The 27,417-nt window shown below is 53.2% G+C and overlaps 1 protein-coding gene across 3 annotated transcripts; it reads right to left on the reverse strand.

Moving 5' to 3' along the window:
• Positions 1-680: 680 nt before the first annotated feature.
• On the reverse strand, positions 681-23,675 carry VSX2 (visual system homeobox 2). 3 transcript variants are annotated; one of them, XM_032287878.1, is made up of 6 exons: positions 22,933-23,675; positions 21,572-21,656; positions 17,503-17,626; positions 12,562-12,612; positions 3,687-3,867; positions 681-2,902 (listed from the first exon to the last, which is right to left on the reverse strand). In XM_032287878.1, exons 1-6 carry the CDS (start codon positions 23,300-23,302, stop codon positions 2,520-2,522), a joined length of 1,194 nt encoding a protein of 397 aa, XP_032143769.1. In that variant the 5' UTR covers positions 23,303-23,675; the 3' UTR covers positions 681-2,519. The 3 variants fall into 3 exon arrangements, with proteins under 3 accessions (XP_032143769.1, XP_032143770.1, XP_032143771.1); XM_032287879.1 differs by lacking the exon at positions 12,562-12,612 and having other exon boundaries at positions 22,933-23,526; XM_032287880.1 differs by lacking the exon at positions 12,562-12,612 and having other exon boundaries at positions 681-2,845; positions 22,933-23,511.
• Between the last annotated feature and the right edge of the window lie 3,742 nt (positions 23,676-27,417).

Raw genomic sequence — 27,417 nt, forward strand, 5'->3', positions numbered from 1 at the left:
GGGCCAAGGTGGGCTGTGGGCTTCCACAGAGTAGGGGAGGAAACGGGGTTATCAGTGAGTCAGTACCATGGAGAAAGGCAAACGCAGACTAGTGTGTGGGGAGCAGGAGGGAGTCAGAGGTAAGAATTATGAATAGTTGGGACATTTAAGTTGTGTCAGTCATGGAAGCAGATCCCATGTCCCAGTGACTGACGTCATTGAAGGGTGGTGTCAGCTCAGTGGAGAGACGTAGGCCACTTGTACCTTTACAATTAGAGTCATTTTCAAAAAGGAGCCCAGTCAGTTTGACCTAAAATCAATTTGTAGATTTACCTTTTTTTCTTTTTGAGACAGGGTCTTGCTCTGTTGCCCGGGTTGGAGTGCAGTGGCGTGATCTCAGCTCACTGTGACTTCCACCTCCCAGGTTCAAGGGATCCTCCTGCCTTAGCCTCCTGAGTAGCTGGGATTACAGATGTATGCCACTACGCCTGGCTAATTTTTAGTAAACACAGGGTTTTGCCATTTGGCCAGGCTGGTCTCGAACTCCTGGCCTCAAGTGATCTGCCCCCCTCGGCCTCCCAAAGTGCTGGCATTACAAGCGTGAGCCACTGCACCAGGTCATAGATTTACTTTTATGCAACCCAAACACACAGAACACAGACCATTCTCCACCCACAATGGACTCCTGAATTCCTCCCCTGCTATTTTTATGTCAATTTTATTCTTACTTGTATCTTTACAGAAAATGGCACAGAAATCACAAGTTTCGAATACCTAGGAGTTATTACAGTTCCATATTTCAAACACCTCAATATCAAGTTTCTTTCTTCTCACTCTATGTACATTATTTACACACCGGGGGCTACAGTCTAACACTTCAAACCAACAGGGACAAAGACAAGAAGAACCAGGGAGGGAAGTTCCATAAATGGAATGAAGGAGAAATCAACTTTTGATATGGAATTAAAGTTGCAATGCACTGTCTCGGGCCTTTCTCCAACGAGGTATTCCCTGAAAATGTGGGTGGGATGGTGGTGGGGTGGATAGGGTCGGGAGCTTGGCCTGGGAGTCTGGATCGGGCGAGTCAACAGGGCTATGTGCTCCCAGTGCTCATGCGAATGGAAAAGGCAAGGCCAGGCCAGAGAGGTCGCGGCACCAACAGGTCTACCCATCCACCGGCAGAGAGAAGTCCCAGCTCTTTATTCCATCACAGTTACTGTGTTTTAGTCTAGTGGACGTGCCTCCTGGCATACACTGGCATGAAGGCGTGTGAACCTACAGCTTTGCATGGGCTTATACCTGGCCTTCTACCCTGCTTTCCTTCCATCCTTTCTCCCATCCTTCTGAACAGGGTAAAAGCTTGCTCTGAGAGGTGCTCAGCCCTAGGCCCTTAGCTCCCTGTCTGCCTGGAGTGAAGGTTTCTCTACCAGGCCCTTAATGCATATGCATAGTCCCAGGCCTACTCCAGGCTTGGCTTCTCAGTGGAGGCCAGGCCTGTGGCTTCCTAGATGCCGTTTACCAGCTAGATTGGGTTGTTCCAGGCAGAGCACATGCAAACTAACAGTTTGCAAGGAGCTGTGGGGGAAGGGTGACTTCACAGCAAGTCAAGGTCACAGGCAGCCTGTCAGGAGAGTCAAGATGCTTCAGAACACAGGCCCAGGGGCCTGAGGACACAGGGTAGAGGGTTTAGATTCCTAAACAATGCAGTGAGCTGCAGTATTTGTGAGGCATAGGACATGGACTCATGGCATGCAGCGAATATTGCCACATGCCATGTAGTTGCCTAGGCTGGGAGGACCCAGTGGGACAGGCTGGGCGTGGAGAGGGTGGGTTCCTGAGGGTAACCATGGCAAGGCATGAGACCAAGGGTGGCTGAGGGGCCCAGGCTGAGACTTGACTTCCCAAGTGTAGCCTGCCATCTGTACTCCACTGATGGGTGGGGGAAAGGCTGTGTCTGCCTGGGCCTGCAGGGTGGTGTCTTCACACTTCGGAAGCCCAGGCCCAGCCAGGTCTGCAGGGAGGAACAGGCTGAGTGAGGAGAAGACTTTTGCTGAGGACTGGGGTGCTCAGAATGCTGGAGCTGCAGTTCCAGTCCTCCGTCTGCGTCACAGCTGTGGCAGGCAACGCACGATGCATTTGCAGCAATGGGCTTTAGGCATGGGCAGAGCAGAATCCACAAAGGATGTACAGCTGGGAAGGAGGGTTCTTTAAAGCAAGAGAACAGAGAGCAAAGGGTGGCCAAAACCAGTGATCGTTGCAAAGGGATTGAGGGAAAAGGGGCTTGAGGGGATGTTGTGGGCAGCAAGAAGGCGTCTGAGGCTGGGATGCTGGAGAGGTCAAGACTAGATCAGGGATGTCTCAGCATGGTCCAGAGTCGGAACTCAGCTGTGCCTGCAGCCACCAGGGGTGATGGAGGGCCTGTGGGGGCAAAGAGGATGGCAGAGGCCAGGCCTGGGTCTTGCCTCAGAGAGTACCTCCCAGCACCACAGGCCCCGAGGAGAGCAGAGTCTTGGGGCTCCGGCATCTGAACACCCCTTGACCTAAGCCATGTCCTCCAGCTGCGGTGGACTGAGCCTCTCCGCCGGCCTGTCTTCATCCATGGCCTCCTCCTCCTCTGGCTTCTCGGTACTCCGGGCCAGGCTGTCCGGCCCAGACACAGTCCCCAGCACTTTGGTGCTGTGCTCCTGAGCTTTGGCCCGGAGCGCCGCAATGCTGTTCTCCCTCAGTTCCTCCTGGGAGATGGCCGCCTGAGCGTCGGCGCCCCGCTCCTCCTGCTCCATCTTGTCGAGCTTGGGCAGGGCCTGGCGTTCCCCCTCGGGTTTCCTCCCCGACTCGGCTGCTGCCTCCAGCGACTTTTTGTGCATCCCTAAAAAGAATTGTTGGTATTCGGGTTTAGAAAAGCGCCTGGGAAAGCCATCTTGAACTGAAAACGGCAAAGATAGAGAGAGGCCAGAATTAAGGACGAGCAGAAAGCCTTACCTCCCACACCACAGTCACACGAGTCCCAGGGCTGGGCCAGGGCCAGGGGCAGGGAATGGGGAGATGGGATCACCAGGCCTGTGGGGGACTTCCCCCTGCCAAAGCCCTGGGCACCTGGGCCCGGGTGGCCTGTTCTGTCCCTTCCAGGCCACAGCACATACTCCCCTGTCCTTCCCCCGTGGGATTCCAGATCTTAGAACCCCAAGAGAAGCTTGGGCTGTTCTCAAATATAGGCCCAGAGGGCGGTAGGGAAGACAGCAGGAGGGGAAGATAGCTAGGAGAGAGATTTGGGGAACAGAAGTCCTTTGCGCAAAGCAGAATGGCAGCCAGAAGGACCTAGGGGTCCTCTCAACCGCCAAGGGAGGCTGTTTTGTTCAACCATAAGCCCACCTCTGGCCAAGGGGAGAGTGGGGTACAGACTCCAGGGCAACAGCCACACCATTCTCACAGGACAAAAGAATACACAGTTAGGGACCCTCCAGATAGGGACTCGTTGATTATGAGAGTTCTTGTCACCCAGTGCAAGTGACAGACACCAGGCCCCATGCCCATCCCCCCCCCCCCCCCCCCCGGCCCCCCGGGGAGACCAGGAGGCTTGCTTTGAAGAGCTTCTCTCCTGCTAGACTGCTGTGGCCCAAGTCCCCTGCCCCAAGGCTCTGTCCCCTCCTCCAAGGAGCCCGCTCTCCTCACCGCAGGGGCAGGGCCCCAAGGAGGGTGCGGGCTCTTACCCAGTAGCCACGGGGCACAGGAGTCCATGATGCCATCCTTGGCAGACTTGAGGATGGACTCAGGCAGGGGAATGGAGTGCCGCACCATGGCCCCGTAGAGCCCGTACTCTGCCATGACACTGCTCCGGCCCCAGCACTTCTCCCGCTTCCTCCACTTGGCTCTGCGGTTCTGGAACCAGACCTGTAGGTGCACAGAACAGGTCAGAGGCTCACTCTGAGAGGTGCTGGGCCCAAGGGCCTTACTCCCTGCGGGCCTGGAGTGAAGGTTTCTCCAGCAGGGCATCCTTAACCTAAGCTCGCCCACTCCATGGTGCCCCCTGGGTTCCTCCAGGGCCAGGGAGTATTCAGAAGGAGGACATGAGTCTTATGAGAATAACATGGGTAGTTCTAGGGAGATGGGGTAGGATGCCTCCTGGACAGGGTGTTGCAGGTGCGCAGGATCCAGGGTCTTCCGCTATTTGCAGCTGAGAAGCCCGCCCCACCACTGATGGCACTCTTGCATGAGTTCGCACCTCCGGCATACAAATCTTTTTCTGATTTACAGAGGGACAAATTCCTTTCCCAGCACTGGACTAGCAGTGTCTCTGGCTCGGGGCTTCCTCTCTGCCAAAAGCCCAGAGCCAGAACCATCCAGAAAGGCTGCAGGTGAGTGGGGAGTGAGGGACAAAGGGCAGGGGACAGTCTTAGGGGCACTTCACTCAGGTATCAGGGAGGCTGAGGATTTAGGGAGGGAGACTCCCTGGGAAGGCCTGGGTCAGCCTCTCTCCTCTGCGCTGTGCCAAGCCCCATGTGCCCTCCAGGTACCTGCTCCCCACAGCTCCGGGCCTAACTCTGAATGGTATTTGGAGTACCTGGGCCAGGGAGGAAGACAGCATTCTCCAGGGTTGAGGAGGAAATGGGAGGAGGGCCCTGGGAGGGGGTGGGGGTGGAGGAAGCACTGGCAAATGTGTCTCTGGCCCCAAAGCTGATTGATGCAGAGTCTGAATGAGAGTAGGGTGCCTTGGTGTCCGCAGCACTCTAGCTCATTCTTGGAAGAGATCCCAGAATCCCCGTCAGGATTGGGGAAGGAAGATTTCTTGGCCCCGCAGAGCAGCTTTCCGGAGATTTCCCGCAGCTGTCAGAATCAGGAGCTCCTTGCATTGTCGCCCTAGGAGATGCGAGGCCCGCGGGGAACTGGTGGGCCCCATGCCTGGCGGGTCCCTTCTCGCCCCTCACAGCACTTAAGCCTCAGACCCTGGGGACAGCGAGTCGCCCCAGGGAAGTGGGGGAGGGCAAGGGAGGGGAGGCCCAAGGCGGGCTCCGGAAATCTATTCATTTCCTCCCGATTTCCTTGCCCGAGTCTGGGCCGGCCCCGCCCTTCCCTCCGGGCCCCCTCCCCTGCGGCCGAGGTATCAGCTTTTAATGAAAAATTGCTCCAGCTCTATTCAGGAGGCGGCAAAAGAAGAGTCACCCCCAGGGGCAGCCCTGGGCTGATTGAAAAATAAGTTAATTTCAGTTTGAATCGATGGGCCTCAGGCACTGAAATATCACGGGAAATTAAAGCGGCTGCTCTCCCGGGAGCCGCGGCATTGACCCGCACTAATTAATGCTGGGGAGGCAGCGCTCGCCTCGCCGCGAGCCGCCCCCGCTCCCCCAGGGACCCCAACTCTTCTCATTTAACTAATTAGACGGGGAAAATTGGGTGTTAATTTGTTTAGGATTTTCCCCCTTCCCCCCGGCAGCCCCTCGCGGCCCCCGCCCGGCGCGGCGCGGAAATGCATGCGGGCTCGGCGGCAGATGGCTGCCCGGGTCACGCTGCAATCTCCTCCGACTTGATTGCTTGATTAGGTCGTTAGCACATTAAAAAAAAAAATTGCTTGCCGTCTGGCGCTGGCGTGATGAGTGGGACGCGCGGCAGCGCCTGGGTAATTTATCTTTTTATACGGCAAAGAATTTGATTTCAATCTGCAGATATATGGGGCGCCTTTGACACCTGTTTAACATCGCACCGCTGACAGCTTAACCCTTTGCTGCCTGGGGAGCCCGGGCTGGGGCCGGCGGGGCTCGGGGTCCGCGCGCTCCTGCGGTTCCCGCCATCGCCGCCAGGTGGCGGGGTGAGCTCCCGGCGGCCAGGAGTCTGTGGCGGAGCGCGGCCGGCCATCCCCGGCAGGGGGCGCTCCCGCCCGCCCTCTTGGCATCCCCCAACGAGGTCACAGAGCACCGCCCTGGGCACGCGCACCTTTAAGTTGACCCAAACGCGTGTAACTCTGGCCTTTCTTCATTTATAAATACCTGGGAGGCTGTAAACAACTGAAAGCGACACGGCCTCAGATGCTCCGGGCCTCTCCCGCCCCGGGTGGCGCCGTCTCCGTGTGGGCGCACTTTTGCCGCCACCGGGTTTGGCACCTGCAGTTCCCGCTCAGAACTGGGGGGTTGGGAAGCACAGGTGCAAGGCCTCTGCCTTGTCCGGACCCTACCGCCCTGGGAGACCTCCAGCCAAGGAAAGGGTTTGTGTAATCCGAAGCCCGCTAGATGGCCGTCCTCCGTGCCCGGGAGCAAGGCTAACTCGGGCCTGCGTCCCAGCCTGGCTCCACGCCGTGTGTAGATCTCCCCAGCGCTGCAGGCCTGTGCTGCAGGATGCGTGCCGGACTAGCTGTCCTACCCGGGGCCTGCGGTTTGTGTGGGGCCTCAATCCTGCCCCATCGCCCTCCCCTTAGCATATCCGCTTGCTGCAAGCTGCTTTCTCCCACAGAGGAAAAATCTAAAACGACTAATAAAAGTATGACTCCCGGCTGGACGCGGTGGCCCACGCCTGTAATCCCAGCACTTTGCGAGGCCAAGACAGGTGGATCATCTGAGGTCAGGAGTTCGAGACCAGGCTGGCCAACATAGTGAAACCTTGTCGCTACTAAAAATACAAAAAATAGCCGGCCGTGGTGGTGCACACCTGTAATCCCAGCTACTTGGGAGCCTGAGGCAGGAGAATCGCTTAAACCTGGGAGGTGAGGGTTGCAGTGAGCAGAGATCACGCCCCTGCACTCCAGCCTGTGCAACAGAGCAAGCCTCTGTCTGAAAACCAAAAACAAACAAATGAAGGATGACTCCAGGTTTTATCCACTTCTCGGAGAAGACAGCAAAGAATGAATCCCCTGGTGATGGAATTCCACACACCAAGTGTGGCCACAGAGAACTGGGGAGGTTTGCTTCATGACTATAAGAAGCCACCTGCTTCCTGGTCAGGAGACAGTCTGTCCTGCTTGGATACAGTACATTCTATTAGGTTGGTGCAAAACAGTCATTGGGATTTTTGCCATTGAAAGTAATTATTATTTTTTGAGTCAGAGTCTCACTCCATGGCCCCGGCTGGAGTGCAATGGCGCAATCTCAGCTCACTGCATCTTCCACCTCCCTGGTTCAAATAATTCTCCTGTCTCAACCTCCTGAGTAGCTGGGACTATAGGCACCTGCCACCACACCCGACTAATTTTTGTATTTGTAGTACAGACAGGGTTTCACCTTGTTGGTCAGGCTGGTCTTGAACTTCTGACCTCAGGTGATCCACCGGCCTTGGCCTCCCAAAGTGCTGCGGTTACAGACATAAGCCACCATACCCTGTCGAAAGTAATGACTTTCAATGGCAAAAACCGCAATGACTTTTGCACCATCCTAATAAAACAAGGCCACAACCCTTTGACTGGTATCTGTGCAGCCAGATTGGAGAATGTTTTGGATTTAAGACAAAAGATGTGATGCATAAACCACAGCAACACACTGTCCTGCAGCAGCACCTCATGATCAAACCCAGCAGCTTCGATTTCTGCAGCAAAGCATGTATGTACATGTTTACACTAAGAACGATAAAGAAATTCTGCAAGGTCTGGTCTGGTTTTTGCCATCACTAAGTTCTGATGCTAAATTTATAAAAGAGAGTTCCGTTTTCAGGAGAAATCACTTGAACTTAGGAGGTAGAGATTGCAGTGAGCCAAGTAAGTAGCTGGGACTTAGGGATTCTGGAAAAGGCACTGGGGAATATACAAAGACAGTGGTGCCTCCCCCACCCGCCCACCCAGCGTGGATACCTGGTGCATTGCCCTGGCTTCCCCAGGAGTTCCAGGAATACCCGTGCTTGAGAGGGGGCAGCTTTCCAGATGGAAACAGCATTTTTAGGGTACTAAAGAAGGGGGTGCAGACTCGGGATTCAGATCATCTCTGGGGCTTGTAAACAGAACCATTTTCCTGGGTCTCCTAATTTGGGCAAATGAATATCTGGCTGATCTGCACAGATCAGACTTTGCCCACAGACACTCTCCCAGGGGAGCCGGTGCCAGCTGGTCGCTCAAACCAGAAGTATCCAGACCCTCAGTTATGGGCTCCTGGAATGCCTGGCTCTCTGTGAAGACCAGATGCTACTCCAATTTATGGAGGAAACCTGGACGGCCAAAACAATTTCTAGGACAGTTGGCAGGGAAGCTGTGGCAATGGTGCCTTGGAGGGAAGTGGACAAGGAATTAGAATTAACCCTAACCGCTCCGTATGTGTCTCTTTCCATTCCTTTCCTGGAAGCCGCTGGCCTGTATACAGAACTTAAAAATTTACAAGAAGCATTGAGGCCAGCCAGTCCTCACTGGGAATTCCCAGCTCTGAAAAATTGCTGTGTGACTTTAGGCAAGTAACTTGACTTCTCTCAGTCTCAGTCTCTTCAAATAAAAAATAACAATATCCACTTTTCGGGGTTGTTTGAAGGAACAAACAAAAACTCACTTACATGAAATAAGTGAGTGCCTAAAATCAGTGCTTGTCATACAGAAGGGCCCAAGAAGTGTGTTTTCGGTAGAGGCACTGAAAACAACGGGAACCTGCCCAGAAGTTAATCAGTGGTCTTACCTGGCCCTCTGGCCGTCCTCACATGCCCTTCAAGGCTGGACTGACAGTAATAACCACAATCCAGGACAAGGGGAAGATAGAGCCAACCTTCGGCTGTAATATTCCACACAGACAGTCTCTAGCTTCCCCTTTAGGCATCTGGAGAGCTAAACAGATGCTCCGAAACTCTCCCCACACTTTTCTGTTTTTATTTCTTTCCTGCCTTCTGTTCTTTCTTTCTTTTCTTTTCTTTCTTTCTTTCTCTTTCTTCCTTCCTTCCTTCCTTTTCTTTCTTCTTTCTTTCCTTTCTTTCTTTCTCTCTCTCTTTCTTTCTTTTTCTTTCCTTCTTTCTTACTTTCTTTCTCCTTCCTTCCTTCCCTCTCTCTCTCTTTCTCTCTCTTTTTCTTTCTTTCTTTCTCTTTCTTTCTTTTCTTTCTTTCTTTTTCTTTCCTTCTTTCCTACTTTCTTTTTTTCTCCTTCCTTCCTTCCTTCTTTCCTTCCTTCTCTCTCTCTCTCTCTCTTTCTTTCTTTTTGAGAGTTTCACTCTTATTGCCCAGGCTGGAGTGCACTGGCGTGATCTCTGCTCACTGCAATCTCCGCCTCCTGAGTTCAAGTAATTCTCCTGTCTCAGCCTCCCTAGCCACCACGCCCAGCCAATTATTTGTATTTATAGTAGAGACAGAGTTTTACCATGTTGGCCAGGCTGGTCTTGAACTCCTGACCTCAGGTGATCTGCCCGCCTCAGCCTCCCAAAGTGCTGAGACAGGTGTGAGCCCCTGCGCCCGGCCTCTCCCCACATTTTAAATATATTCCAAGCCCTTAAGGCTCCAGTGCAGGAGAATATCCACGCAGCGCCCATACTCCCTGTGAGTCAACTGTGGCACAGCAGCTAGAAGCCCTAGGCTGGAGATTTCTGCTCTGCCTCTAGGTGCCTTTGTGGCTATGAATGCATTTCTTTTCTTTCTTTCTTTTTTTAAGACAAAGTTTCACTCTCATTGCCCAGGCTGGAGTGCAGTGGTGCAACCTTGCTCACCGTGACCTTGGCAACCTCCACCTCCTGGGTTTAATCGATTCTCCTGCCTCAGTCTCCCAAGTAGCTGGGATTACAGACATGCGCCACCACACCCGGCTAATTTTGTATTTTCAGTAGAGATGGGGTTTCTCCATGTTGGTCAGGCTGGTCTCCAACTCCTGACCTCAGGCGATCCACCCACCTCAGCCTCCCAAAGTGCTGGGATTACAGGTGTGAGCTGCCACGCCCAACCAAATGCATTTCTTTCTTTCTTTCTTTTTGTTTTTTTTGAGACGGGGTTTCACCATATTGGTCAGGCTGGTATCAAACTCTTAACCTCAGGTAATCCACCTGCCTTGGCCTCCCAAAGTGCTGGGATTACAGGCGTGAGCCACTGCGCCCGGCCCCCAAGTGCATTTCTTAACTTTTTTGAGCTTCCCATTCCTTACCTGCCCTGCGACACCACCTCTTTTCAGGTTTCTGGTGAAAATTAAACCGTGTGTGGGAAATGCCTGGCACATAGTAAGAGCTAAAACACTCCGGCCTGATGCTTGATGAATTCTGTGGTCAGGGGTGTAATGAGCTTTGCTTTGCAGGAAATGCCCTAGGACACCTTTCACATAAAACCACATCATTTTATCTCCCACCTTTGACATTCCTTCTCACCATTTAGGCTCCTTTTTCTGCTTGGACTCTTCATTCTGACAGGCCCACAATATTCCTTTGATCCCTCTCTCGCTCACTTTCCTGACCACCCATTTTCTAGAAGAGACTGCTCCTCTCACATGGGAGTCTGGTCCCAAACTCTTTGGGAGACGCTGCATCAAGGTGCCAGCGATGACCAGAGCCCTGCCTTATACTTCATTCAGGGTGCCAAGTGCCTGAGAAGGGGCCCAAAGTGACACCCGGGGCCACCAGATTTGGAGTTCCAGGACAAGCTGAGTAGGGAAAGCCTTTCAGTTTGGGAGTGAGCCTGGGTTTCTTTTCTTTTCTTTCTGTTTTTTTTTTTTTTTTTTTTTTTTGAGACAGAGTCTCACTTTGTTACCCAGACTGGGGGGCAATGGTGCCATCCTGGCTCACTGCAACCTCCACCTCCTAGGTTCAAGCGATTCTCCTGCCTCAGCTTCCTAAGTAGCTGGGATTACAGGCATGCGTCACCATGTCCAGCTCATTTTTGTATTTTTAGTAGAGACAGGGTTTCACCATATTGGCCAGGCTGGTCTCAAACTCCTGATCTCAAGGTGATCCACCCTCCTCGGCCTCCCAAAGTGCTGGGATTACAGGCGCGGGCCACTGCACCCAGCCGAGGCTGGGTTGATACATTTCCCCTCAGAGGTATCAGCAGTGATACCCCAGCAGCCATCAGAAAGCCCGGGTCGTGGAAAGTCTGTGGCTGTCCACAGCTGTCTGGCGGCTGCCTCCACAGCAGGCACAGAGTGTGCCTGTGCCTCCAAGGGTAGACTGGGCCCCGGGAAGGACTTCTTGCCAAGCGGATACAAAGGCACAGCTAGCATGCCAGGCAACCCTATTAGCTCTTTCTCTACATGGGCAATCAGCAGGAACAGCCGAGGCCGTGCCCCACGCCTCCTCTTGTCTCTGCATCATCACATAGCTCCTGTCCTGCAAGCTCCCACCCTGGCATCTCCACCAGACAACATGCCTAGGGCTCCATCCCTCCATCGTCTCCCTGGAGACCTCTGCAGTCCTTCCAGGATCGCCCTCCTAAGGAGACACTGTGCATGGCAGATGCCCTTTGCACATTCTGGTCTCCTTCCTCCCCCGCCCCAGGCCCTGCTCGGCAATCTTGCCACATGCCACCAGGCCTGGCTCTGTTGGCCATGCTCTGGGTGAGCATCCATCACATTCACCCAGTCTCTTCCCCTCTGGCTGGAAGCTGATGAATTTGGGCTCATCTCTGGCGTGACTTAAGGGGGCTTCACACTCTGCATCCACTCAGTGCTTCAGCCATGGTTTTATTTCAGCGCGCTGTGCGCAGCCCAGCCTAAGGCTCAGAGAAGCTGAGTCTTGCTGCAGCCTTTGTTGTCCACTAGGGGGCAGCTCCGACCACATTTCCAGGCAGCCTCCTGCCCAAGCACGAACAAGCCATTTCCTTCCTCACCCCACCCCGCCAGCCAAAACGCCACTCTCTTCCTCTCATATTACAGAAACACCCCTCTCCCAAGCCTCCAACCCCGTGTGTTTACATTCACTGCACACAAAATCACCTAGAGAGATTGAAAAGCATACAGATGCCAACGTCAAGATATTTGAATTTTTTTTTTTTTGAGACGGAGCTTTGCTCTTGTTGCCCAGGCTGGAGTGCAATAGCACCATTTTGGCTCACTGCATCCTCTGACTCCCGGGTTCAAGCTATTCTCGTGTCCCAGCTTCCCAAGTAGCTGGGATTACAGGTGTGCATCACCACCACGCCCAGCTAATTTTGTATTTTTAGTAGAGACAGGGTTTCACCATGTTGGTCAGGCTGGTCTCGAAATCCTGACCTCAAGAGATCCATCTGCCTTGGCCTCCCAAAGTGCCAGGATTATAAGCGTGAGTCACTGTGGCGGGCTGCTGATGTTTGATTTTAAACCAATTAAATTAGAATTGCTGGGTGTAGGGGAGGCCCCCATGGGTGTTTTTAAAACTTGCCCTAATAACCATCCTGAGATGAGATCCATGCAAACCCTTCCCCACCCAGGCATCTGTCTTCTTGCTTCTGGAATATGACCCCCTGATACTTTGTTCCCTACCCTTAGTCAGGGACCAATTTAAAAGGGGGAAAGTCTCAGTGCTTGGCAGAGAATCTAAACCTCAGCCTTCAACATAAATGAAGCTTCTAAGAGGGGTGAAATGTAGTCTCTGCTCACTTTGAACATCCATAGCTCTGTAATGTTTGCATTTTATAACAAGTACATCTTAGAAAAAATATACAGGAAACACATAGTTATATATGTAGCCTGCCCTTACAATTCTAAGAACAAATGACCCCACAGAGGAAATTAAGTCAGTCTGGAAACCCACCTTCTCTTCCCCAGGGCTGATAGCTGGCAGGGACTTCCAGAATGCCATATCCTAGCAAAAAAAAAAAAATTTTTTTCTTCTTTTTTTTAAATTTTTTTATTTCCTGGCTTCTAGAATTTTTTTTTTTTTTTTTAAACAGGATTTTGCTCTGTCACCCAGGCTGGAGTGCAGTAGCACGATCACAGCTCACTGCAGCCTTGACCTCCTGGACTCAAGCAATCCTCCCACCTCAGCCTCCAAAGTAGCTGGGACCACAGGCATGTGCCACCACACCTGCTAATTTTTGTATTTTTTTTTGTGGAGATGAGGTTTCGACATGTTGCCCAGGCTGGTCTCAATCTCCTGGCCTCAAGTGATCCTCCCACCTTAGCCTCCCAAAGTGCTGGGATCACAGGCGCCAGCATTTTATTTATTTATTTGGGACACAAAGAGGACCATGTGCTCGAGTCTGATGTGGAGAAGCAGAAGCTTTTCTTTCCCCAACACTGCACCAAATTCCTCCACCTCCAGCCCAGAGAGATGTAGAGTGAGAATGTGTTTACCCTCCAAGCACACAGGCAGAGGAAGTCGCCATGCCCTTCTGCTGGGACTGGTTTGTCATCTCTGTTCTTTGCATTATTATAGTTTGTAGAGAGGCATTCATGTCTCTCATAGGATCTCATGTCATGGTAACTGAGTACTGGGTTTCAATCCCAGTCTTACTTTACCTCTCAGCCCCTCAGTTTCTTCATCTGGAAAATGGGTGTAGGGGTGTAGGAATGACATCTAACTCATTTGCCTGTTAATGATTCAATGAAATGAGGCGGGCTGGGTGGTATGGTTTACACCTGAAGTCCCAGCACTTTGGGAGGCCAAGGTGGGTGGATCATTTGTGGTCAGGAGTTTGAGACCAGCCTAGCCAACATGGTGAAACCCTGTCTCTACTAAAAATACAAAAATTAGCTGGGCATGGTGGCGGGCACCTGTAATCACAGCTACTCAGGAGGCTGAGGCAGGAGAATCACTTGAGGTTTCGGTGAGCCACGATCACACCACTGTACTCCAGACTGGGTGATAGAGTGAGACCCTGTCGCAAAAAAAAAAGAAAGAAAGAAGGAAAAGAAACGAGGCATAGAAAGTACCTATTATCTGGGACAATGGTGAATACTTAATAAATGCCAGTAATAACACTATTTTTATTAAGTTAGCATTATGGAAAAATACTATTATCTTACAAATGAGTAATTTCAGACTCAGAGTTTGGCTTGTTGGGAGTGAAACAAAGACTAGAAGTAGGTGTGTCTGCCTTTCCGTGTCCACACGGCAGGTTCTCATTAGACATCAGCCAATAGACCTCAGACAGGCAGGGGCTGCCTTGAGTTGACCCAGCAGGGATGTGTGCCCCAGCGGTCTATCTGGGACTGTTAAACTTCACCTGCCCTGCACCCCTGTTCCACCAATGGTAGCCCAGGGGCTTGCGGGGGAGGGATCCTCAGGAGGCCCCCCCCGGAAGGGATCTCACCTCTTCCTTCTACAGATGGGGAAGCTGAGGCTCACAGATGGTGTGGCCTAGCCTCTACTGCACCAGATGTCAGAGTTAGAGCTAAAATCCGAGTTCCTGATCTCCAGTTCAATAATCTGTCCATTCCATCTTGAGAATTTCTTTCTGTTTTTTGTTTGTTTGTTTGTTTTTGAGACAGAGACTCGCTCCATCACCCAGGCTAGAGTGCAGTGGTGCGATCACGGCTCAATGTAGCTTCTACCTCTTGGGTTCAAGTGGTCCTCCCATCTCAGCCTCTTGAATAGCTGGGGTCACAGGTATGCATCACCATACTTGGCTTATTTTTAAAATTTTTTTTGTAGAGATGGGTATTTCACTATGTCGCCCAGGCTGGCCTCAAGGAATTCTCCCACCTCAGCCTCCCAGAGGGCTGGGATTACAGGCATGAGCCACTGCACCTAGCCAGGAATTTCTTTTCTTTTCTTCAAAGACAGAGCCTTGTTTTTTGCTTAGGCTGGCCTCAAACTGCTGTGCTCAAACAATCCTCCCACCTTGGCTTTCCAAAGTGCTGGGACCACAGGCTTGCGCCACTGCTGGGCTGAGAGTTTCTGACTCCAGACTTGGAGCCTCCCACTTATCTCATCCACAGAGTCCTCTGACCCAAAGCTGGGCTGGGAGGGGGCTGGCTCAGGAGTGGCGGCCAACACATTGAGGGGAAATGTTAGGGAGGGAAGCAAGGGTTTCCGAGTCTAAAGGGACTAAACTCTGGCCTCTGTCTGCACCTCAGCTTCCCCATCTGTCAAATGGGAATAATAAATAGTAGACCCCAGCTCATGGGTGTTCTGAGGGCTCTGCTGAATACACAAGAACTAGCTCTGTGAGGAAATGAAAGACACGGGCGGATTGCGGCAGAGGCAGCGGGAGGACTGAGTGTTCACCCTTTGTACAGAATTTGCATATTCAAAAAATAATTGTGTTATATAAGTGAGTTTCGAGCCACTTTTTTTTTTTTATGACAGTGCCTGGTAGTCAATAAACACTGATTATCTTTACTGTGATACAGGCCCCCTCCTGACTTCAAATCACCTCTGCTTCCCCAGCTTCAAGTCAAAGCAAAGACTTCAAACAGAAGAGCAGGCAGGACGGGGTGGGCTTTCCGTTCAGACCTAGCTTGCGTCTTGTGTCTCCCACTTACTAGCCGTGGGTCCTGGGCAAGTGGCTGTGCCTCAGCTGCCTCAGTTCTCAAAGGAAATTCGTGGTCTTCAGCCCCTGGTTGTCACCAGGATTTAATAAGATCAGATCTGACACCGGATGAACCGGGGGCACGTGCCAAGCACTGTCCTGAACACAGCACACATTTGGCTCATTGCCTCTGCACAAAAGGCAGGTGCCACTGTCACCCCCATTGTACAGATGAAGGCTGGGAGAGGCTGGGAGGTGAAGCCCAGCCAGGAGCCCAGGCAGTCTGGCTCCAGGGTCAGTGGCCCTTAGCACTATACCACCCTGCCTCTCCTGTGCACGTCATGAATTCAGGAGAACACCTGGCACCTGCAAACTCCTCTGGAAATGATCGCTGTGACTGCTGTTAATACACACTGAGATGTGTCCCAGGCCACCTTGCTGAAACTCTGAGACTCTTCCCTCATTTCTCTGATATTCACAAATTGCAGAGCCAATCCTCACAGTCACAGGGTGATGAGCTCTCCTCATCCCACACCCCAAGCTCTTTTGTGCTGATTCTGGTGCCCTCAGACACCACCGTAGAGACAACCCCCAAGCAACTTAACAAAGCCCTGTTAAGTTCAATGCACCTGTTGGGGCATTCATAGCGATGCAGTTACAGCTGAGGGAGAGCCTGCCCTCAAATCCTGAGCTCAGCAGGTTCCAAACACCTCATCCACCCTCCTCGACCTAATCAGCCAAGCAGATTTTAGGACAACCCGCTGCAAGAGACAAGCTGTTCCTTCATTCTGGTCAATACTGCAAATGTGGGGCCTGCCAACAGTGGGGATTTGTCATTGCTCCTCCCTACCGCAGCCACCTGGAATGGCCAACTTTGTGCTAATGAAGGCCAGGCAGGGGTTACTGCTATGCATCGGCTGGACTGGCTTGGCTTACACGCACGCATGCGTGTGCACACACAATTCAACATCCATGCCCAGCTTACCTCACTAGAACCCAACTGGATGGATGGTAATGGGTCTAGGCCACCATGGATAATGCACCAAACATAATCTGCTTATGAATAATTGAGCTTATTGTTAGTGTCAATGTCTAAAACCATCGGCTGAAATTCCACATAGATTTCCAGGGGAGAGGGAGCCTCACAGCCTCATTTCCCATTCTCTGGTCCTCCAGTGAGAGAGGACAGAGCAACTCACACACCTTACTTGGCTCCCCCCGCCTCCCAGGCACACATCACACCTGGAGACACAGGGGACCTAGACTGGGGAGGAGACGCAGAGCAGAGCAGTTCCAGGCGGTCAGGACTGGGCCCGGCCCACAGGCCCCAGCCTCCGCAGTAAACTAGCTCTGGAGCCTCTGGATCGCTCAGGCAGTGGGAGCAGCTTTCACTGAAGGTCGAGCACCAGCTAAGACAACGCTAAATCTTCTGGAAATGTTCCTCCCACCCCACTCCTTCTGCCCAATGGATGCCCTGCCCAGACTTCATCCTCTCCCAAAGAAATGATTACACAGCCCCACTCCTGCCCAGGTGGGGGGCTCTGGACTTGCCAAGATCCTGCTGCCACCAAGTGGAGGCCCCGTGCCTACCACATGCCCAGATCAGTGGCTAGTTACGCCACAAAACTGCCCAGGAGAGAAGGAGGGTTTAGTGAGCCACCTGCAGGCGCCTGCCCCAGCTCACATCCTGGGCCAGACCAGGGAGGAGAGAAGGAGGAGCAGGTCAGGGCAGCAGCTGCTGGGCTGTGTGTGGCAGGAAGGAGCCTGAGGTGGATGGAGGGGTGGGGAGCAGGAAGAGAAGGGGCAACACTTTCATCATGGTAAGGGGAGCGGAGGGGAGGAAAACAGACAGGTCAGGACTAGAAGCCAGCTTCCTCTTCGCAGCCACCCAGAGGCCTGGGGTCCCTCCAGCCTTGGAACAGAGGCCAGGCAGGGGTTACTGTCCAAGGACACCTTCGCCTCAACGGAGACTCTGCCCAGGACTGGGGGCCCATCCAGTCTCCACCTCTCATCCCCAGACCCCCGCAGGATCTGTCTGCCTTTCTCCCCAGGAAGCCTATAGCCTGGAACAGCCAGACCACAGCTGGACGCCTCTCATCCCCCTACAGCGCCCACCTCATGTGGCAGGTGTTCAGCTTCAATAGGCTGAGAGTGCGATCACAGGCAAGCGCACGCCCACAGTGGGCTGGGAGGCGGGCTCCTGGGCCTCTGGAACCCTGGAGCGGTAGGTGTCATCAAGAGCGGGGAGCATGGAGGGGAGAGGGGCTCAGGACTGTTACCTGTATCCTGTCTTCCGGCAGCTCTGTTTTCATGGCCAGCATCTCCCGGGCATAGACATCTGGGTAGTGGGCCTCGTTGAATGCCTTCTCCAGCTCCTCAAGCTGGTAGGAGGTAAAGATTGTCCTGAGGGGAGCAAGACCAGACACTCAGGACCCCAGAAACTGAAAGAGACTGTCACAGAGAGGACAGAACTGCCTTCCTCTGCCTTCTGGGCAGACCCCAAACCCAGGCTGGCTCAGCACAATTGGAAGCAATCTCTCTCTCTCTCTCTCTTTCTCTCTCTCTCTCTCTCTCTCTCTCTCTCTCACACACACACACACACACACACACACACACACTGAGGGCTCACACTACCCTTCCGGGGTGTGTGTGTGTGTGTGTGTGTGTGTGTGTGTGTGTGTATGTATGAGATGGCCATTATTTCAGCCTTCAGTGACATTTCACACTGGGGATCTTTCTGGAACTGCTCTGGGAAAAGGCTATTAAGAAGCATGCTCTGGCCGGGCGCGGTGGCTCAAGCCTGTAATCCCAGCACTTTGGGAGGCCGAGGCGGGTGGATCACGAGGTCAAGAGATTGAGATCATCCTGGTCAACATGGTGAAACCCCGTCTCTATTAAAAATACAAAAAAAAAAAAAGAAGCATGTCCTAGGAAAGCAGAAAGCCCTTCTTGTGCCCGAGCCAGAGAAGAGGTGCTTACCAGATAACCAAACAGCCCAGCTCCACCCAGACCCCAGACCGGCTTCCTGGGCCCTCACAGACACTAAAGCTGAATTTTTAAATGCCTCTGAAAGTTAGAAGATTTACCAGAAGGTCAAACGCAGCCTCAATCTCAGTGTTTACACAGTTGAGAACTGAATCTCCCACTCCCTCGACTCACCCTAGCGCCCCTTCCTCCTCCTGCCCTTCCTCCACACCACCCAGACCTGCCAGCTTCCCTGCACTGCCCAGAGCCTCTTCCAGCCCTCTTCTGTGCTGAGAAGGGAAGAGCCACCACCCAACCATCCCGTTCCTCCAAACTCAGCCACTCACCTGGGGGGGGGGGTCCATTTGGCCGACCCTGAGAGCCCTCAGGCACAGTTCCCCACCCCCCACAGGGCAGTTCATAGTGATCTATTCTGTGTTATAAACTGCTTTAAGAATCTGGTAAAAACTACATTCTCTCACCCTAGGAAAATGGGCAAATGAATATGCCCCAACTCGTAAAATGTTGCCTCTAACATTAGGGGATTCAAAGGTCCCCTTTCCTGAATAAACCACTAAACACCTACTTCCAGACATAAATTATTCTTTTTTCAGACCTTAATTTCACCAGCTTTTGGGTGATCTTTATCCTGAAACCTCATTAACAAGCCAAAAGGCAAATTAGTCCAGCGTGTACAAACCGAACTTGTAGAAATGGTACAGCCCTTGCCTCATCCCATGGGATAGACCCCAGGGCAAGCACAGAGGCGTAGAATTCCTCACTGCTGTGCCCTCACCCTTGTCTGACACAACCCAAAAGTACAGATGTGAGCCTCACACATTCCTTATGTTGGCGTCCACTTTAATATCTCAGGGGATAATGCAGCAAAGAAAAATGGTGCTCTTTACAGAAAATGACTGGTTTGATGCTAAATCGTTTCTGTTAGTCTGGGGGGGGCAGTGACATGAAATGCTTATATACACAGAAAGTTAATTCTTGAGAATTTGAAGATCTGCTGCTTTTTCTCTCCTGCCATCTGCTGAAGGGCCCATGGACAGAGCACCAAAATAAACAATTAAAAATGCCAGTCCTTTCTGAAACTGGGGAAACTGAGGCACAAAAGCAATCAAAGAGGAGAGCCATCTGTAGATCATGTAGAACCATTCAAGTCCCAGCCTCTACTTGGGAGACCTCCTCTTCAAAAACGAAACAAAAACTCAAATCTCCCAAACTTTCCCTCATTCATGCCTCAGAGTTGACATGCTTCCCCTACAGTGTGAGCCAACCTCTTTGTTCCTGGTTTATGCAGAGCCCCAGACCCTTCAGGCTCCTGTTGTGTTCGATGTGAAGAGGAGCGGAGCTTTCCCAGTAGAGAGAAACAGCAAATTCCGAGAGACTCTCACCATGGCTGCCTCAACCCCACCCCACCCCCTCCAAACGCTTCTAAGTCTGGTTTGTTTCTGGAAGATAAAAGCAAGCCCATCTCTCATCAGGAGATTCCAGGGTCTCTTGTCCCAAATCCTCAAATGACAGAAGCTCAGGTAAAATGTACTTTTTCCTAATTGAAAACAGCACTTGAAATCAGTAGCCATTCTCCTCTCTCCAATAATCTTCTTTCATGCACCAGAAATAGAAATCTCAGGCAGTTAATACCTGGTGTTGCTGAGTTGCTGTGCTGCCCCCATGAAAACCCACCAAAGCCCCCAAAGGTGTCCCTGCTGAAGAGAGTGTCAGAAGAGAACAGACAGTCAGCGATCTTAAGCATGGAATTTGGGCTACGAGTCACCCAGCTCCAAGTGCCACACAATGAGACCTCCTGATGCAGAAACCCGTTCCTGTACCCGGGGTTTGGGGATGCTTTTTCCAGCGCTCTCCCTGCTGTGGGAACCCCTCCCACCCCTCGGGCACCAGCACAAGAGCAGTTTTGCCAGTCTCTGACCTGCCCTATCCCTCTCCCTGCTTGGGGAAGATGACAGGATTACCCACCCTGGGACTAGCATAAGATAGGTGCATAAAAAGTGTTTTAATGAATATTCGTTGAATGAATTGAATGTAAAAAAAAAAAAAAAAAAAAAAGACCAATGATCAAGACCAAAAACAATTTCTTTTTCCTTTTAAAATAAAACAATACAAATGGGACAAAAGCAAACAGCTGCTGTAAAAGAATAAACCAAGGTCCGGAGAAACCAAGTCGAAGTTCACCTACACTCAAGCCAGAACCTCTTAGGGCCTGAGGGGTCACGATAGGCCGTTTTAAAAGGTGGAGGGTCAACAGTGGAGTTTCCCAGGGTCAAGGAAGAAAGAAGCAAAGAAAAGCTCAAAGAGAGAGGGTGTAAGAGGCTGAGAACAAATTGGGGTGGGAGCAAAGGATGTAGGGGGGTGGGACACACCCCAGTGGAGAAGTGTCCCGAAAGGGAGCCTGCGGCAGCGGAGGGAGCTGCGGGGAAACCGCTCCGAGGTGAGCGCCGGGGCAGCACCTGCGGGCGGCATCCGCAGAAAGGCAGGCAGATTTTTGGTTCTCGCTCCTTTATTTCCTTGCAAACCACCTCACAAATGTACCCAAGGAACGAATAGCAGTGAGGCTGGTGCAGAAGGGAATGAGGGCGGGGGTGGGGAGAAGGGTGGGTTACTTTTCAAGATATACCTGTCGACATCTATTGAGTTTTAACTTTGTGCAAGTAATTTTTATTTAAAGATTTAAAAAAATCTTTCTAGTCTGTACCCCGATGCAGCCCATCCCACTCCAGCTGTAGCTGGTGGGACCGTCCAGTCTACACCGCCCCCCACTCCATTTTACAGACGAGGAAACTGAGGTTCACTGAAGGGAAGCGACTTCGTCAGAATCACGAAGGAGAAGAAGCCAAAAAAGAAAAAAAAAGTGTTCCGTCAGTGCGCTCCAGCTTTGGGGAACGGTGGGAGCAGAAAGCTAGGGAGCTGGCAGAGAGGACAGGGACCCCGGGAGAGAAATGCGGTTGTCGGGTGAGGCAGAGCGCAAAGGAACCGGCTCCCGCGAGAGGTGGGAGCGAATCTGCCTGCCGCGCGGTCTGTGTGGCTCTTGGAATGTACTGATACGGGGATCTGGGGGCTGCCACCCGCTCTGTGGCTCAGTGTGGCCGGTGTCGGAGGCTTTGCTTTCTCCTGCAGAAGGAGGAGAAAGCCCGAACAGAACGGCTTCCCCGGCGGCCACTCATCGTGCTCACCAGGCGCGGACGCCAAGGCCCCGGGCAGATTCCGCCAAACAACGCGTGGTCTGCGCCCTGGCACGGCCTCGGACCTCAGACCTGGAGTCGCCGAAAATAGGGTCACAGAGACCCCAGCCCGGACGAGGCGGGCAGCGGGGGTGCGCCGGCAGGAGAGAGAAGAGAAATCGCCGCGGGGCCTCACCTGTGTCGCCGCTTCTTCCGTTTCTTGGTCTGGTTTAAAGCAGATTTGGACATTTTTCGATCGGTGGAGGAAACATCTTCAGAATCTGAAAAGCGGGCGGAAGGACATGCGGGAGAGTCGGGGTCGCGCTCCAAGGTGCCCGAAACACGCGAGGGCCCCACTCCGGGCCGCCTCCGCAAGCGGCGGGAGCCTGCTCTGTCTCCCCAGGAAGACTTCGGGCGCCAGGGTGGCCGTCCCATCCCTGAGCCCAGACTGGCCTCTACCGCGCCGGGGCCTGAATCCGGAGGTTTTGAACAGATTTCGTTGTAAGAGAGGCAAAGGCCCCGGTGCGCTTGGGACAGGGATGGTGGAAAGCGAGGCACCCTTAGGGGGCCGCAGAGACCCCAGTTGGCGCTCCCGACCCCCCTGCGCCCTGCCCTGCGAGACCAGCCCCAGTGCCCCGGGCCGGAAAGGTGGCTCCGAGGAGCTAGGAGCGGAGCCGAGGCGTGGGGAGCTGGGCTCCGGGAAGGCCTGGGGCAGCGGGCACAGTCCCTTTCGCGGGGCAGCACGATGCGTCCCCACTCGAGGCCCGAGAGCCTGCGACTCGCTGGTTTTCGTTGCCTTTCCACGTAAAACAAAATAAAACGCAACGAAAAATCGGGGGAATTGCCAAGCTCGAACAAGAACCGGAGGGCCGAGCGGGCCGCGACGCACCGCCGGGAAAGCAGCGCCGGGAGAAGGCGGGGAGGTCACCCGGGGTCCCAGGGCCCCCGAGCCCGCGCGTCCCCGGGCTCCGGTGTATTGTGGCGCTTACGTGGGAGCGGATGGTGGGCGCTTTGGCTGCCGCGGTGGCCGGGTTGTCTGAGCTCGTGGGGGTGAAAAATAAAGCCCAATTGACCAACGTGGGGTTTGGGAATGGGGAAAGGAGGAGGAGACAGGCAACTTTGGACAACAGAGACCCGGCCGGAGCCGAAACAGAATCGAGCCCTGGGAGTGCGGATACTCCACGAGGCCGGGGCCGCCGTGGAGCCGCGGAGCTGGGGCCCTCCGACCCAGCTGGAGACCCTGCACCACGGCCTCCGACACCCCAAACCGCGTTTTCTGTGGGGCCCCAACAGAGTGTCGTGGCCGAGCCCGGCCCGACGCGGGGACCGGAGAACTGCGCGACCGCCCAAAACACTGCGGCCGAAATCTGACAGACGCCGAAGCATCCTCCCTGGCCCCGGCACCAGGCGCGTTGGCCCAAGGCCCAGGCAGCGACCCCCGGCCTGGAAGGAACTTTTCCGCCGGGAGGAAGCCTGGTCCAGCAAGCGAGAGCCGACGGCGCGGGGCTCCCGGCTGTCGCCCCCAGTCAGGCAGCCGCGCAGCCTCGCCTCACCTACCCGAGCTGGCCGTCTGGCTGGTGTCCAGCGGCCCCGATGCTCTGCCCAATGGCTGCAAGTGGACGCTCTGCGGGTCGGACAGCACTTCCAGGAAGGTGGGCTGCGCGTAGAAGCCGGGGAGCCCCCCAGGCCCCAGAAGCCCCATGCCGCCCACCCCCGCGGGGCTGAGCACTGAGCGCGCCGCCAGCAAGTGCCCGGGGGCCAGGCCGTCGAGCGCAGCCCGCGGGTGGGAGCTGGGAGGCTCCTTGTTCAAGCCCAGAATCTCCTGGATGCCGAACCCGGTGCACCTGGCCGGGGCGCCCCCCGAGGTACTCTTGGCCACTGTCTCGGACTTGGGCTTGCTCAGTGCTTCCCCTGCTTTCCCCGTCATCTCCCGGTTCTTTGGAGGGGCTGAGGCCGCAGGTCTTTAGCTCACCCCACCCCCCCGCCGGGCTCCCTGCTTCGCGGAGTTGGTCCCAGGTGCCCCCTCCGGTGTCTAATGCTCTGGAGCCCAAGGAGATTCCCCTTTTATCCAACCAGGCGGCAGCCAAAGTGGGGTCAGAGCTGAGCAGCCAATCACCGGGGCCAGGAGCGATTAGGAATTCCAAAAAGCTGGCAGCTCCCGCCGCAGGCAGTGTCGAGGGGCCAAGGTGCTGGGTCGAGCATCGGATAGGCTCTGCACGACGCCCATGGGCAGGGACCCCAGGGGCCGAGGTGAGACAACCAGGTTCAGGTTCAGGTTCAGATCCGGGAAGCAGAGTGGCTTAGGGTTCTGGGCAGATCCTGGGAGGGACAGGTCCCTGAGGTCAGGTGGGAGGATGGGCTAAGGGCAGAGGTTAGAGACTGGGAGACCTTCTTCCTTCAACTCCTATGCAGGTTGGAGGCATCAGAGCAGCCCAAATATGGCACCTCAGTGTAAAAGGTGGAATAAGGGAGAGGCAAGTCCCCCAGGCTAGGTGTGTGGTGGTAAGCAGGGAAAAGACTGGGCCAAGATGTGCAAAGGGCGATGCGAGGGGTGGGGAAAGCTCAGGGCTTGCCTTCCCGGAACAAGATACAATGCCTAGTTCAAAAGAACTACTCAATACATACTGGCCCAATGACTGAATGACAAACAGATCAGAAATAGGGGTCCCTGGTGGGAAAGAGGAGCGGTGATGACTGCTTTTGTAGAACAACCATGGACATCCAAACCTCTTCCTAGACAGAGTAAGCATGAAGCATGCCCAACTTACATGGGAGGACTTGATTCTTCCACCCATTGATTCGACTAATATGTATTGAGCTACTTGCTCTGAGCTAGTAGCCAGGGGTTCCGCAGTAAAGCAGACAAGGCAAGGGGCCTGCTATACTTCAGAGTTCATTGAGCAAACAGAATGAAGAGGAAAGGATTGTTGATGTGGAGGGAGAGGAAGGAGGGAGGGGGTGAGAGGCAATTAAAAGGTGAGCTTCTTTCCCCTGCACTCCACCACCTCAGCTAACTCTTCTGTGACCTTCTTGGGGTTGGGAACTAGCTTATCAACCTTGAGGCTTCCCTCTCTGCTGTGCCTAACATATGGTCAGTTTTTAATGTTCCTTGGATTGAGGGCGCCCTATGGGGAGATAAGGACAAGGTCCGTTGCTTTCAGCAAAGGTTGGAAAACCAGGCTGGGAAGATTCCATCCAGGATTTCTTAACCAGTCAGGTGCAAACCCCCAAATGGTGGGAAACCCCCTAGTCATGCCCAGCCTACTGCCAAGGTGTCTGTTACCCTCGTGGCTGTCATGGGGCCAGCCTGAGAGGTAAGAGGAGGCACTACGGGAGGTGGAAGCTAGACCTTGCTAGCAGGGCTGTTTGTTGTGAGGAGGGTCTCCACCCCCATTGGTTTGGTCCACACAATGCTGAAATTAGATAGGGCATCTCACATGCCAGAGGTGTCTGGGAGAGGGGTGCTTCCATATCCCATAATAAGGCCACGCCTACTGTGCACCTACATTGTCCCAGGCCCTTTACATGGTGTAATCTCTGGTCCTTACAACTCCATTAGCACCTTGGTTCCACATCTGAAAATTGACATAGCAATTCTTATTTGCTAAGTGCAGACTCAGTGATATACAATCTCGAAGCATCCTTCACCTTATATGAAGTTGGGTCCCAAGTAACACCATTCACGTAGACAGCAATGTGAATGGTGCCCTATGGAGTCGTGCAAAGCAGTAGACTCACCTGCCAGAAAAGAATTTCTGTCCCCATTTAATGGATACAGAGACTTAGGTGGCCTAAGAGGTTGCCCAGCTAGTAGCATCAGAGGTCAGTTGAGTCAACCTCATGAGTCTGATGTCAGAAGCTGTTCTCTTTTGACTCCATCCCTCTCTCAGCCCACTCTCCATGCCAGCCTACCCTGGGAGGATGGATGAGGATGTTATGTTAATGGCATCTGTCATGTCCCTGACTTATCATGAGACATCCACGATGAGCCAGATGCCAGCGATGGGCAAACGTGAGTGATGGAAAACAAGTGTGTGAGTGATGAAGTCCGCTCTTGCCAGGAGATGAGGATGAAAAATCTCTTGACCAAACCCCATGTCTGAAGCAGCCAGTTCCCAATACCAGAGAGACTGTCACCATCCTGCCATAGGAGGTTGGGGACTGGGACAACCCCAGGCCCTCTGAGAAGCAGCACCTGGGCTAGAGGCTGGGCCAGGGGAAAGACTTTGAATGTTATCCCCAGGGGGAGAGAAAGGTGAAAGGAGGACTCAGCCTCCACCTGTGGCCAGCTCCACCCTGGGAGCCCGACTCCTTGACAGACTCCTGGCTACGGGGCTGTCTCTGAGCTTTTGAAGTGTCATTGTTACTGCTCCACAGCTGGATCCAGACTTAAGACATTGGTGGGCCAGGTACAGTGGCTCACACCTGTAATCCCAGCACTTTGGGAGGAAGAGGTGGGAGGATCACTTGAGGTCGGGAGTTCGAGACCAGCCTAGCAAACATGGTGAAAACCTGTCTCTGCTAAAAATACAAAAATTAGCTGGCTGTGGTGGCATGTGTCTGTAATCCCAGCTACTCAGGAGGCGCAAGTGAGAGAATCGCTTGAACCCAGGAGGCGGAGGTTGTAGTGAGCCAAGATGGTGCCATTGCACTCCAGCCTGGGCGACAGAGGGAGACTCCATCTCAAAAAAAAAAAAAAAAAGACATTTGTGGACTATAGGGGAGACCCTACAAGGAAAGGCAGGCCCCTGAAGCTTGGGTCAGGGGTGTGGGGAGTAAAGTGAACCCTTTCGGAGGCATTTAGGTTGGTGACACTGAGTCCAAAGCCTGGGTCTTCTCTAAGCTCATCATTTCTCTTCTCTCTTAACATTGATTGCTTTACCTACAAAACAGCCGGATAACCGGGTCTTGAGCATCCCTTGACCCCCTGAGTTAGCACAGAGGTCAAGGGCATAGTCTCTAGATCCAGACTCCCTGGGTTCAGACTCCCATTCTATCACTTGCTTGGTGACTTTAGGAATGTTATCTAACCTCTTTGTGCCCTCTGTGCCTCAGTTTTGTCATCCATAAAATGGGGATAATAGTAGAACCCATCCCTTAGAGCACAGTGGCTGACACCTGTAATCCCAGCACTTTGGGAGGCTGAGGCAGGCAGATCACTTGAGGTCAGGAGTTTGAGACCAGCCTGGTCAACATTGTGAAACTCTCTCTCCTAAAAATACAAAAATCAGCTGGGAGTGGTGGCAGGCACTTGTAATCCCAGCTACTTAGGAGGCTGAGGCAGGAGAATCACTTGAACCTGGGAGGCAGAGGTTGCAGTGAGCTGAGGTTGTGTCAGTGCACTCCAGCCTGGGTGACAGAGTGAAATCCTGTCTCAAAAAAAAAAAAAAAAAAAAAGAATTGTCATGAAGATTAGAACTATCAAGTGCTGTACATGGTGAATCAGTCTACACTGCGTATAAAAGAAGTTACAAATTAAGGCTCCTGTGATGTTTACTATTATGATTACCATGAAGCAGGACACTGTACTTGGGACTGGCAGTGTCGTAGGGAACAAAGACCCGGTCCCCACCTTCCTGGAATTTGGGCCAGTTGTGGGAGGAGGTGACATATTTAAAGCACTTAGCATGATATCTGACCCTGGGGACTCAATTCATCATGCCTCTTACTGCCATTGTGAATGGGTGGTAGGCCCCTTATCACATCTAATCCACTCGACTTCTGTGAGAGGCCAGGAGTTCTGTTCCCCTCGTCACAAGTAAGACACTAAAGCTCAGAGAGGGTGATGAGGGAAGAGGGAGGATGCTGCCTCTACCCTTTGTCTCGGCTACTGGTCATTTTTAGCACCAGCTGCAGCCAAACCGTTCTCCCTTGCTGGTTGCCTCCCTGAGTCACTTCCCAGCCATCAGCAACAGTTTTTTGGGAGGGGTTGGAAAATGCAGGGAAGAGAAAGGATCTGTGTTTGAATCAATAATCCCATTATGAATCTGTCACCCATGAGTGTGTTTCACTTTTTTAATACGCTTGTGTATTCTGGGCTTA

This window comes from Sapajus apella, unplaced genomic scaffold (genome assembly GCF_009761245.1).
Source record: "Sapajus apella isolate SASKATOON/1434 unplaced genomic scaffold, GSC_monkey_1.0 scaffold20, whole genome shotgun sequence".
Classification (NCBI taxonomy): domain Eukaryota; kingdom Metazoa; phylum Chordata; class Mammalia; order Primates; family Cebidae; genus Sapajus; species Sapajus apella.